Here is a 14,176-nt window from a genome sequence, read left to right as displayed (position 1 = left end):
ATGTTCATGCTCAGTACTGAGGCCCAGATCACCCTCACCCTGCCCCTGCTGCTTGTAGCTTCTGCCCTTTGTGATGACAGTCAGGGAAGGACACTTCTGGAATTATTTCCTACTCCCTGATCTCTTGTTGTGTTGTATATATGCTTCCAGTGGAAACCAGTATGTCAACACAACTTGCAGGGACATCAGTCACCTCAGGGCTCTGTGACACTGACCTTGGGGAGCCTTCCTAGTGCACCTATGTCATTAACAAAGAGGAAGAGACAGGAGCAGGTATTCACAGAAAAGGAGTGAAGGGCTCAGTTTGACATCTGTCTCCCAGACTTCTGCAAGCTGTGGACCACTGCACACATAGTTCGTGTGTGACTTAACTGTCACAGGCTCTCAGCAGGGAATGGGGGTGAATATGGAGAATTCTTCAGTTGTGCTTCCATTATCTGGAACTTCTTATCACAGTGGGGGTGGTTAGCTGAAGACATTATGATCCAGCTAAATCTGTGCCTGCTGTACATGCTACATTTCACCATCAACTTGCTACAAAACTTCACTGATAAATCTTACCAGGAGCTCAAAGAAGAACCAGGCATACTTGAAGAAAGCCTCTCTCACGAGACCCGTGCTGACCACCATCTGCAGTGCTAGCTCCTCGTGGAAATGCTGATAATAAACACAAAATGTTCAGAAATGGCCTTTCACGCAACTCGTCTTTCAGTTTCAACCAACTCCCAACACTCACACATGTAACAGCCCCCATAATGGAGAGTCAGCAGCTGGATGGGAACATCTGGACAGCCTTATAGGATCAAAAAGTGGATCTGACTAAAACGACACATAAGGAATAGCACTGTGGACTTTGGGACCCATTCTGCTGTGGACCCAGAACCCTAGACACCCAAATTGGAAATACCTTTGGTCTATCCTCAGACTACTGGCTGTGTGCCTGACAGTGAACAGTCACATCCTCCTCTCTCTCCTGAGAGCTTCTGTTTAGCCCATTTGTGTTTTTAAAAGAACACAGAAGATTATTTCTGTGATGGGAGAGAAGGACACAACAACAATCACAGGAGAGATCTAACAGAGGTCTACAGTTGGAGACCATACTCTTTGCAGTGATGCCCAACCATAAGACTTCCAGTCCCAATGATCTAAACTTTAAGAAAACTCAAATCTGGACTAACCATTTATTGTAATATCTATTCTCTGTTCCTGATACAAACAACTAAGCTAGTGAAATCCCTAAACCTATTTACATTCAATAGGACACACTAATCTCGCCAAGATTTAGATTAGGTACAAACCTGTATGTTTTTTTGGCATAATTCAAATCAAAATGCAGAAATAAGAAAGAAGTGGCTCTTAACTGCAAGATAGATTCTAGATTGCCCACGGTAGAGTTTCTCCCCTACTTCTTCATCCAAAGCCACTCCTGCTGACCAATGCCAAACACAAGATACAGCTCCGGAGGAGTTAGCTATCTGATATGATACATATTATACTGTTAAAAAGCTGTTTGGGAATACAGACTCAGAATAAGGAGGAATTTCTTGATTCTACAAGCTACAAAAAGGGGAAAAGTAAAATATTCCTCACAGTAGAAAGAAGTGGCAAATACATCTGAATGCAATTTACTGCAACATGTAAAGGCAGGTATCCGGGGGGAAAGTGAAAAACCATAGAGGTCTTAGCACCCTGAGAAAGAGAGAAAAGGGAGGACCCAGGAGGCTGCTACTTGTGTAAATCTGTCCCAGAAAAGGAATCTAAAGATTCCAGAGCAGAGTCAGAAATGTTTGGGCAATATTTACCCGTGGATTTAATATTCTGTCACAAACCCTCTGTTCAGTAAAACTGGTTGTTATTTTGTTTTCCCTCTCCCCTGTCCTCATTTCATGCTAATTACAAGCACTGCTCCTGGAGGCTCCAGGTTCTGTTAATCTGCCACCCTCACACTCAGTGGTAGGCTACCTTTTTACTGGATGGCCTTGGGTTTGCACAAATGCCTGGCATGTCATTTGTTCCTTCAATGTAAAAAGACATCCGACTGGAGCTGTGATCTGCAGGCTGGAGAATGTCCAGAAGAAACATAAACATACATTAATGCACAGCCTATGCTAATTAACAGATTAAACATCAACATCAGTGTTTTCTTGGAAGGTAAATACAGATGTTCACGCAAACATTTTTTATGTGTCTTCCTCTCCCCCCTGTTCCCTTCCCCAGACGAGGCCAAAGACCACCTGAATTCGGCAGATGCAAGAGACCACAAATGCCCATGCTGCCATCATGTGCCCAATTTTAGCACCACAGCTGTGTTTTGGAAACTCTAAAATTCACCCCCTCAAGGTACTGTCATTAGGGTCTATTTGGTAGTTCTACATCCTAAATTAGCTAGCATCTGTGATTATTCCTTTCATTAAAAGTGATGCCAATTAAAAGGCAGTGAAATGTCAGTAGTCACCTAAGCATTACAAATTTTTAATTTATCAATGTGATAAAGCTGTAATATCTGTAATATCAAATGTTTTTATCATGTTTTTATTGTGTATTAATTTGAAAAAAAAACACCACCACCCTGAGATTTTTTTTCTTTTCTTTTTTTTTTTTTAGGACACACTACATCACAATGAATTTCATAAAGATACTAAGTTCAAATCTACACTATTAAAATTGCTTTGGATGAATATATGTACAAACAAATAAAACAGACTGCCAAATTCTGTGCACCTGACTATTTCTGGTTTAATTTAGGAAACTAAACCATCTGTTTATTCGAGGGGAAAAAAACCCTCAAAATGTATCTGAAAATAACTTGCTTGAGAAGCAGTATTTCCAACACATAGCACTCATGGAGAAAGCAAGGGGTACATGGTTCTGAGATGCTGCAGAGATCTGCCTGGGCTGCAGCTCAGTGCAGGCTCCTTGCACAAGGCTAAAACCCTGCATCGGTAAGAGGTAGGGCTTCTGAGCTCCTGCTGATTTTGCTCCTGCTTAGATTTTGTTTTCCTCAGTGAGCTGAACACAGCCATCCTCAAAAAGCTTTGAGAAGAACTTAGGGTGCTGCAGACCAGCAAGCACCTGATGGCCAACAGGAAGCAAAATTCTGCATCTCATTTCATCCTCTCCTATCCTGCAGTTTGCTGGTGACATACGAGGCTCTGAATGAGAAAGAGGAAGTTTGTGTTTCACTCTCTGGCTGCGTTTATTATCTGGAAAGCCTCTTTTACAAAATCTGCATGTGGTATCTGTACTGTAGACAATATCAAATCACAGGATTGCTGTTACACGTTGCCTAATTATTATTTTTTTTTAAATTGGAAGTTATTTACCACTAAGCAGGCTCTGTGAATAAAAAGTAACAACAAAAAGAATAAGAAGGAACCAGAATAAATTATCAGCATATTTTAGGAAATCTATTTCACTCCCAAGGGCTCTTTATCCCTTCTAGAAAGTGAGACTGTTCCCATTGTAGACAGTGGCAGTCTTTTCTGACACTGACTCTGTGAAAGCTAGATCAGCTCCTCCTGAATGCACTAGGAAATAATTCAAAAAGAACCTAAGTGTCAGGATGAACAGGAGGGTGGGGCACCTTGATTAAGGAAATCCTTCTGTGGAGTGCCTAAACCTCAAACTCAGTCAGAGCTGTTACCTCTCACTTTCTTCACTGAAAAATGCATCAGAATTTAGAAATAGGAATGTAATGTGTACATGCCAAAATGAGACAAACAGTGAATGTTTCTGGCAATACATACAGTGTGTTTACAGGAAACAAGTCCAGCCTTCAAAGAAAAAAACTAGATTCCTAGATCAGGTTTTGGCTCATACAATTCTCAGGTGCTTGACTTCCTTCTCTTACCTTGGATGACATGATGTTTTTGACCTCTTCATCAGCAGACGTCTGTGTAACCGTGATGTCAGGATTGCTGCAGCTTATCACTCGGCTCTGCAGGAGTTTACTCCCGACGGACACTGCAGAAGTGCGCCCAAATGTGTAATAACGAGACTCCGTCAGGGAGGCACTGCCCCCTGCACCTGCCCACAGGGAAATGTTTGAATTAAGACTGAAGGACACAGTAATATGAGACACATGAGATTCAAGCCAGCTTTGCTCAGTGCTGCACAGCATCAGCAGTACGAAAAGCAGAGAGCTTATGAAAATCTCATAACTAACTGCTCTGTAAAATTATTTACACATTGAATAATATGGTACAGTTGTTTTGGGATTCTACAGCTCACAAGCTGACAGTGCATGCAGTAGTTAAGGACTGAGGACGTTCTGAGCAGTAGCACTGCTGCAGAAGCTCTTTTTTCCCTCTATCAACTCTTTTCACTCTGCTGTAGATTAAGACAAGATTCACGCACCTAAGCAGTGCTGTGTTTGAAAGCTATGCAGTCTGAGTACAAGAAGTTCTTATTTGTGGTTTTGAAGGCCAGCTGTCTATGTCTCAGAAGCACCATGATGAGTAGTGCGTATCACGAGAAAATAATTTTTTTGCAATTATTGCATTGATATTACCTAGTTTTGGCACTTCTTTTTGAGGGTCTGGCAGGCGGAATACATAGTAGACATAAGATGCCAGGAGGCAGTTCCTCCCGTGCTGATCTTTGCTCAGGTCTTTGGTGTTGTGGAGACTGTTCACTATTGCAACCACAGACTCGAAGGCCAACTGTGAGAAGTTGGCTGTGAAACAAAAGACAAAAATTAGTCTCAGCCCTGAAGGAAATAACATAATTAGATCACAGCATTCCTTATGACAATAATAACTAATTTGTACATGCTTTGAATCACTCCTTAACAGATTAACAGCTGCAGACAGCAACGGTTACACTGGGCCAGACACAAAGTCTACACAAACCAGTATCTTCAGCAGACTCACTTTCAACCCAATCAGTACTTCTTCACCACATGGTGCAACGTAAAAGCAGACCCTAACTGTTAATGATGATTTCTAGCAGCCTTCAGGCACTTCCTATAAAATATCTGCTTGAAGGGCAATAATACTAATTCTTCTCCAGCTGACAGAAACATACAGGCTACCAGGCTCTTCTTCTAATATTTCAGTGGATGACAAATATTGGCTACCAAAATTAATTAGGAAATCAGCTGTACCACTGTCTCCAAGTATGCCTTTCTTCCACATTTAACATACATAATGGGCAGCTGACAGCTTCAGTAACAGAAAAATACTGGTGTGCATGACTACATCCTTTTTTTGTGTCCACCCAATTCTGGCTAAAGATATTTAGGAGGATGTGGTGCAATCATCATTGTCAGCTGTTGAACAGTTATTTTGCTGCTGTCTTCCTCACAAAGCAGTTAAACCACCATCCTGCTTCTGACTTGTATCTCCAGATAAGTGAACTATTATGATTTAAAGTACTTCTGAAAGGGAGTCTGAGAGTTTTATTTGTGTGGGGAAGAGGAGGACAAACACTTTCATCAAATCTGATTAAACTGTGCAGTGAAATTGTGTCTGGAGAAGCCCAGCTACTTCTGGACTACCCAAAGAGTAAATGTGACCCTGGATATTTGGCAAACTTTTCCATGTCTCTAGTTTGCTTGTAGTACCAAGGATGAGGATCAGTAAATACCTGTCTGGCCAGCTATGACCATGGGCTGTACAGCCAGCTGGAAAAGTTTATCTAGTACCAGATGTAAAAACAAAACAAGAGGTTCAAGTCGTGAAGAATTCAAACAGATAATGCTGAGTTTCAGTTCGTGTTCCAGGGTAGCCTCAGTGATCTTCTGGTCCATCAGTCGAATGGGGAAGGTCACTTGATTTTCCAGAGAATGGCATAGAGTAAAGAACTTCTCCAAGTGATTGTCCTGCAAATATGGTGCACTCACAGTTAACAAAGTTGATATAATTCAGCCTGCTACTCACTAAGCAAAGCTTGATTCCCATCTAATGGGCAGAGAAAATACTTTTACGCTCCTGGCTTACAGTGGTGGATAGCTCCAAAGACCAATTTCTAAGTCAGTTGCTACAATGTTTTGTTTGTTCCTTTTCAACTGGCTCAGATTCAGACTGTGGTTAAATCAGATTAAAAGCAGAAAAGCTGAAGTCTGCAGTAAAGTGATCGCATCATTTCATGACTATACTGTTTCTTCTTTCTGATAAAACTCTGAGGTTTAGACCTCACATCAGAGGTCTACAGTCCCTCTGCCACCTGCATCTAAGAGTCTCACTTCCAGCTATATACAAGTGATGTGCCTTATTAAATATGTCCTACTTGTATGTAAAAAGTATGCTGTAAAGGGATGGACTTCAGACACAGGATTTCCATTTGTTTGGATGTAGCTACCAGAGTTAACTCAAAGTTCCCACTCAGCACTAAGTTAGTGTCCCTACACCATTTGGCATGGATGGCTGCGCTGCCTGAAGTGTTTTGGCAGACTAGCCTTTCCCTGAGGGAGGGGAGATGCTGTGCCTTCCTTCAGATGTTGGACACGTTGCTTGAACTAGCCTTGGAGAACAGAAGATGCCCACTGCAGAAACTGGTTTTTCAAACCAGACGTCTGTTGAGCTGAGAGGAAACCAGGCTCCTTACTGCTTGATTTGACTTGACGCTTAGAGTGCTTGTTTGTGCACTCATATCAGTGCATTTCATTCACTGAAAATAATCAGGTTCTTTCCACAGCTGTAAGACAGTAGGAACTTTTCATCTGTTTTCAAACCTGTGGGGGCTTACACATCTCCAGTTCACAAACCTCCTTATTCAGAATGAGTATATGAATTCCCTTTGAAATGAAACTACAGTTGCATTTTGCTTTTGATGCATTACCTGGGTGTGAACAGATGAAACAGCTTGCACTTCAATATTGAAAACACCCTTGTGTCCTTCAACCCATTTGATAGGTGGTGTCTGTGATGGAACTTTCTGTGATAGAAAAGAATTACAAGAATCACTGCCTTTTAATGATCCTACAGAAAGCCTGTTTACATCGGTCTCTAAGATCTTAATGCTATTCACTTCACTTTAGGTATCTAATTCAGTGCAGCACAGAGGACCATAGCTAGGTGTCTTTCTATTATCATAGACCAGATGAAGAGAAACTCATTCACTGAAGAGGGAAATTTGAAGCACTTCAGCTGGATGCCTAGAATAGACTGTGTGAATATGCATCTTCTGTGGTAAGAAGTTCACAGTCAATGTACTGCCAAAGGTACTCCTTGGTGACACGGTACAGTTTTAAAGACACAGGAAGTTTTCTGCTTGCCATATTAGCTCAGAGAGCAGCCTTGTGCTCTAGTGGCAGCACCTGAATCCATGTCCCCTTCCTCTCCCGCACAGCCACAAAAAACAAACAAATCATCTTGTGAAAGAAAGCAAACTATGAACCTGACAACCTCTAAACAAATTTACAAGGATTTCTGAATTAATAACTTTGAAAAACACAATTTAACAATATACAATAATAATAACACCAACGGAAATAATAACAACATTTTTCTCTAGAGCTTTACCCTTTTAAAATACAGAAAAGGGCAATTGTGTAAAAACAGACAGCTATGTTGGATTGTAAAATACTCATGATGTTCTACACTGCAAAAATATTAACTTCATAATTTTCTTTGTTACCTCAGGAGAGTGAATTGAATAGTGGAAAGGCAGCTTATCCAATGCAACAGGAAGACAATAATGTCCTGTTTGAAGACGATCATTTAACAGAATTGGCAGCCACTGAAACAAATGAAGAGAAAATGCAGCAATATTCATGACTATATATGATTAGAGCTATTTATCTAATCCGTTATGTATAGTCAACAGAACAAGAAATGAGATATTGACCTGAGTTTCTCTGCTCCAATCCATTAAACAGTAATTTCTTTGCATTTTAAATTCACTGATAGCTACTGTAGAAAAATGTACAAGACTGCTTTATAAACGAACCCTTTCGAAAACAAACAGAAAGCTTTTCATGTGTGATGTATGTTATTATAATAAATCCTATCAGAAGGATTTAAAAGGACCCATGTTTTCATTTGAAAAATAACTTATCCCGAATAGACTGATCTTTGGCTTTTTTTTGTCCCATCCCTGGAGGTGTTCAAGGCAAGGCTGGATGGGGCCATGAGAAGCCTGATCTGGGGCTGGCAACTCTGCCCATGGCAGGAGGCTGGATCTGGGTGATCTTTAAGGTCCCTTCCAACCCAAGTCATTCTATAGTTTTGTGAAGTAAATCAACAGAGTTCAGGTTTTGCTATGGACAAATTGAACATTTTGGTCACTGCTACCCTGAGGACTAAGGCCATGACTTGTCACAACTCTGTAATGTCATCTGGACACACTTTTTGCTCCTATTTAAATCTGAAAGAGGCTGTGCATTTGAGTAGCATAGGGCAGAGACGTTTCATATTTAGATAAGTAGGAATTTGTGGCATCTGTCCACAGAAGAAAGCCTTCTTGAGAGGACGAACAGTACAGGAATCAAAAATATACAAACTTCACAGCAGGAACATATGGATAGTATTTGTACAGCTCCATGGTTCAACAGCACTAGAACTTTTTCACATTTGAAGTATTATCATCATCTAAGCTTTCCTCTTATTTTAAAATCTCTCTAGTTAAAAATATTTACTGATAAAGAAAAATGTCAGAGACAGTATGCTACAATATGTGTTTCTTAAGCTAAAACATGCTAGTTTCAACATGAAGATAAATTAAGAAAATTTAATTCTAGTGTCTAGTTTTTTTGTGTCTTTTGATTTTGACAAGAGTAAAGGACGGTTTTAATCTAAACAATATGCCATACAAAACTTAATTCAAAATACTGTATTAGTTGTTACCTCATGTATGAACACGTTAGATAACAGTAAATAACAGTTAATTGCCTTTTTTCTTTACAGCAAATAGAATCTAACAGTTAAGTGCTCTACTATAAAGCATTGCTGTTGCAAATTCACAGGTGTATACTTACTGTGCTTCGGATGAATTCATCAACTTCAAAGATGCTTACCAATGTAAAATTATAAAACTAGGATGTAACAGCACAAGCTGCATGTGAACTTACTAAACCTGTACATTTAACGGACGCATGACCACGCCGGCAGTATCCGTGAACTGATATTACAGCCTTCTACTAGTTTTGATGTATTATCATAACCGGAAAGTGAATGCAAGGCAAAATCCTTGATAAGCAAAGAGTCTATTTGCATGGGGTAAATACCCACACATCCAGCCTCCCCTCTCCCCTCCCCGCCCCATACATACACACATTTATATCACTTACTGAATATCCAATGAGGGTTTCCACAGATGCTCCTTGCTTTGGCTGGCAGCTGATGTGATAGAATGTGAACAATAGATGGTGTTTCTCTGTGAGTTTTGCCGGCAGTTTAATTTTCACTTCTTCATAAAAGTCAGGAGATCTGTTTAAAAAAATGCCATGCATAATTCAGAGCAGAATGCATATGTGCCCGCAGGCTTCCAGATGCTATGGTTATAAGGAAGGTACAGAGCCTGAAAACAGCCTTGAGACAAGTTATGCAAGTCAAGTATGTACCTCTGTGGAGACTGTTATGATCTGTCTACAGTTTTGAATCAGGAAGAGTTTGATGCAAAGTGTATAAGCCAGAATATTTCAGTATCATCCACCTCCTTACTTTTAAAACCATTCAATTTTAATTTGTGGTTTCAGCATAGTTACTGTATAAAACCTAAATCTTGGGTTCGCATTCATAGGAGAGAGTCCCTTCAGTCCTTTTGTATCTGTGAATAAATCAAGGTGAATGCTTTTACAAAGCTGCTGCTTCCTGCTCCTATTCCTTCATCTTCAAACAGGAAATAGTCTTGACTAGTCTTTAAAGAGCTCAAAACAAGAAAAGCAACAGTCACTTATGCAAACGCACGCAGTAATCCAAATTAGATACTGCCAAATACCCATAAAATGTAGAAGTTTAAAATGGCTTATTACCATCATTCTTTGAGTAACTAATATAGGCTGAGAATTACGTAGAGAGGTCATGCTTAACACATCTCAAGTCATGAAAATAATAATGCTTACTTGTTATGATATGTGATAGCTGTGTATATCTCTTGCACAAATTCTGGACCTGAAGATTTTCCAAAAATTACCTGCATTAATAAATGAAAGCAAATACAGTCAGATCTAAAACATTTAATTTTCATCATTCTGTGTCAGTTTTAAGACAGTATATAAAGGCAGATAATGATCCTTCAATTTGATCTTAGCATGTGGACACAAAAGTGTTATTAGCTGGCATCTTCCTCACACAACATACAATGCAAAACATCAGGAAGATGGATCAGAGGCATCTTACATTACATTCTCCAGTCACTCAGAAGTTAGAAACTGCAGAAATGCAGTTGTGATAAGCCTCCTGTAGATTATCATATTGCTTTTAATCACATGTTAAGACGATAAATTATTATTTTTTTAAAGAAGTTTATTTTTCACTTTTATCCTGATCATTTAGGGAGAGATTCACCTCATCTTTAGAGATCCACAGCTCCGTTACTTTCAGTTGTATTTGACTCACTCTAGCCTCTATGAAAAGGTGTTGCAATGCAGTAACTACGAAGTGTCTCAGGGAGATGAAATGAGACAAGGGAATCTGCACAGCAAAAGGCCAGATGAACTGAGGTGAAACTCACAGTGCACAGTGATGCCAGATAAACTGCCTTTACACCAAACATTCATCAAAACCTAACAGTGATATGAGCAGAATTGAAAAAAAAAACCATCACGTAGCATTGTGTAAAACGTAAGTGTTATGTTCACAGGGCACAGCATAAACTCTGGAAGACAATGTGACCTAAGAAAACACAGAGCTGATGCTCTATTTCAGTTCCAGAGTACATCTCGAGTAAGGAACATGCCACTATAAAGTGTGCCCCATGCAGTGCCAGCACACTCATAAAGGTTGATCAGGTGCTATCTCAATCTCATTCTCAAAAAGCCAGTGACATACTCTGAAAATTTCCCCCAAAACGCAAGCTGAATCTGATAGCTACAGGGCTAGAGCTACAGGGCTGATGCCTACAGGCCTTCACAAGCTCTGTGATGTCAGCTCTCCTAAGGTCCCATCACAAACTGTGGCAATGTGGAGCAAACAGTAAGTTGCCTCTTCAAGAGGCTCCTCAGGACTGCACCTGAGGAGTTGTTTCCTAGAAATTTTCCTAGTTTCCCAGTTTCCTAGAATTGCTCAGCATTTATTACCGGCATTGCACAGGACGGGTCTTCGCCACACATAAACTGGATCTTGATGGTAATGTTTCTTGCAGAAGCTGGTCGGTTAGCAAAATTCAGCCTTTGGGGGTAAACATAGAGGAGATTTCTAGAAGAAAAAGAAAGAAGAAAAGGCAGCTAAACAGTAAGCTTTTTAAAATAAAGTGCATAAATGAGCTATTTTTTTCTCCCTGTTCTTCAGTATGATCCAGAAAGTTAAAGCTTTGGAAAAACTCATTTACCCAAGTTCACAAGGAAGACGTAAGTTCTTGTTGTGACATAAAGCATCCTGTGTTTAGGACTTCGCATACAGTAAACGCATTTGAGAAAGCACTCTTCCTAGCTCTCACTTTTTTAGACATACATAAAATGAAATAATATCTTTGCTTGATGTAATGAAAAGCAGAAGCCTCTCAAGAAAGCAGCTCCTTTCCCAGCTATGAAGAATCAGGTTTCAAAAGCACTACAGAATCACTCAGAGGTGACGAAACCAAGCAAACCAGGAAATAAACCCAACAACATACAATCCTAGGTTATAGCACACATTTCTAGATTACATAAATTGAAAAGCAGTGTTGATGATTCTGAATAAATGTAACAAAGAAATTTTATGTAATTCTAGAAATGAGTTTCTGAACTTTTTTTTTTTTGTAATTCTTTAAAATACATCATACTTTGCCATTTACTAGCTATTTAGTAGCTTCTAGACATGGGTAGACCACTAAACTTAAAAAGAACCTTTAATTTCTGTGGGGCACAGATGGACTTCTGAGTTCAAGACTCATTCTGACAGAACAGTGAAAATGTAAACACAGAGCTTTTTCTATACTGAAGACTGTGGCAGGTCTGAGATTTCAACTAGATCTAGCTTGTACACCTTCCTGAGTGTTGATTATGTCTACTTAGCATGTCTATTGTTATCCTGGTCTGGTTTAAGATCCTCATTCTTTGTCTTCATACTGTAAGAAATAAGATGAATGTTGGTGGAAGCATGTTGGCTTCCAATGAGAAACAATAACAGGTATTCAAAGACTTTCATCTTTGCTTTTTGTCTGACAGTCAGAAACTACACACAAAATTAACCTCTCCTTATCACAGTACCTCATTAGCACCACTGTCAGCAGAAATTGAGGAGCAGTTCTGGAGAACACTGTCATCAAATCAGATAGTCTGTCTTCCCTTTGTTGCATTCCAAGACATGGAAAACTGGTTGGTACTCCTTATTGCCACATGTCAGAAAGTGACAGTGCTCTTCAGTTACACAGTGCAAACTACCAACCAACACATGCTACATGAGACATGGCATGTCTTAGCAAACAGACCAGTATGTAACTTGCCTTTCCTTCTGTTCAGCACAGTACTCCTACCTGCCACACTAATGCACTTTCTTCCCTAACCTCCTTAAGTGCATTTTCAGCACTGCCAAATTCTCTCCAAGATAATATCAGGAAAAACTAGGTGAAAGTGAAAAATATATTGGTAACCTCCAGTGAATTATGTTAGGGGGAATGACATATTAAATGAAGGATAATATCAATATTACATCTGTCAGAGATGAAGAAATACATGTAGGGGACGCTGCATAATCCAGCCATTGCTTCATTAATCTGCAGCCCAGCAAAAGATATCACAAATCCCCGTAATGTCCCTGAGCCCTGGATTTTACATTTACATGTGACTTGAGATGAAAGATACTCAAAATCACAAACAAATAGAGAGCTCTTTGCTGACTATACAGCCAAAGAAGAACTATTCCAGCAAGCACTGTGCAGAAGAGGTAAAGCTTGTGCCATTTATGCTGAAGCAGTTTTAGGGACCTTGCTTACATGCGTATTAAACCCATCAGTGCCGAGGAAGAACAGAAGTAAACGCTGACTCTGAGTATCATGCTGCGATGAAAGCAATGAACAACTCTAAAAGCAGGAAGCAGGGGAGATGATCAAAAGAGGTTTCTTCACACTGCACTAGCAACAGGCACGCGCAGCAGATCTTCTGGTGACCAGAGTGTAAGTGCTTCTTCCTGCCAGCACCAGTCCCCTCCAAAAGCCCGCGAGCCTGAACATTTCCACCCAGCAGTTAGCATGGCCCTAAGGATGTGGTGAGCTCCAGGAGGCCATGTGTTCCCCTTAAGGCTCTGTGCTGAGCGGAAATCTTCAAACAACATGCCACAGCAACTGCTGTGTGTGGTTAATGCCGGTGTGATTGAACTTCTCCTCTCACTCCCTCTACAGAAAGTACCTCCAGATGTAGGCAGATGTGCTAACAAGAAGCAAAAGAGCCATTCAGGAGTCAATACAGGTCTGCAAAGGCCACAACAGAACATCCAACACCAATCCAACACAAGAGTCCTACACTGTAACAGGGTTCTGGGGGAGGCACTAATTCAGTCTGCTTCTCTGGATCTGAGGCTGACCCAGTGCAGGGACTGTGAGGTAAAAGGCTATTTCAGCACGGGAAAACCAAGGCTCCACACAGGACACCATGAAACAATTCTCATTTTAATTTGCTGACTTTTCTACTCTTTAATAGAGACTTAGCAGTGATCATTTGATTAACTCCCATGGCCAAAGCAATGCAGACCAATATTCTGCCAAAATAAAGGTCTGTGCACAGTCTTCAAGACTGTGATCTTTCTGACTGAATATGGCTGTAATTACTGGCTGTGTATTACATGTGTGACATAAAATCCTTCTCCTTGCCAAGTTACACAATATAGAAAGTTTCACAAGTGCATCTCAAATTTCTAAACAATATTAGACATGTTCATTGATGACTGTGATAAGAAAACCATAAATAACAAAAGCCAAAATAGGAGCAATTAGTCATTACTGATAAAAACTACAAATTGTTTATGAGCATACATATACTACTTACGAAACTGGAAGCAAAAATTGATACACCTATTAGTCATAACTTTCAATCTTTGATGATTCCTCTGTTTCTACTCTTCTCGGAGAGGGATCTTCAGAAAAATGGTAAATCACAAAT

The 14,176-nt window shown here is 40.0% G+C and overlaps 1 protein-coding gene across 4 annotated transcripts in view; it reads right to left on the bottom strand.

The window, feature by feature from the left end:
• Positions 1-14,176, bottom strand: part of DOCK8 (dedicator of cytokinesis 8) — an 85,604-nt gene that overhangs the window by 31,850 nt on the left and 39,578 nt on the right. For all 4 annotated transcript variants that reach the window (XM_021380250.1, XM_021380251.1, XM_021380249.1 and 1 more), the window contains 10 exons: positions 11,180-11,297; positions 10,004-10,074; positions 9,230-9,368; positions 7,579-7,680; positions 6,781-6,876; positions 5,587-5,821; positions 4,511-4,675; positions 3,851-4,026; positions 1,963-2,058; positions 562-657 (listed from right to left, as the gene is read on the bottom strand). In XM_021380250.1, the coding sequence (XP_021235925.1) occupies positions 562-657; positions 1,963-2,058; positions 3,851-4,026; positions 4,511-4,675; positions 5,587-5,821; positions 6,781-6,876; positions 7,579-7,680; positions 9,230-9,368; positions 10,004-10,074; positions 11,180-11,297 (1,294 nt within the window). The remainder of the gene's footprint in view (positions 1-561; positions 658-1,962; positions 2,059-3,850; positions 4,027-4,510; positions 4,676-5,586; positions 5,822-6,780; positions 6,877-7,578; positions 7,681-9,229; positions 9,369-10,003; positions 10,075-11,179; positions 11,298-14,176) is intronic.

Source organism: Numida meleagris, chromosome Z (assembly GCF_002078875.1).
Source record: "Numida meleagris isolate 19003 breed g44 Domestic line chromosome Z, NumMel1.0, whole genome shotgun sequence".
Classification (NCBI taxonomy): Eukaryota; Metazoa; Chordata; class Aves; order Galliformes; family Numididae; genus Numida; species Numida meleagris.
This window is presented reverse-complemented; position numbering and strand designations above follow the sequence as displayed.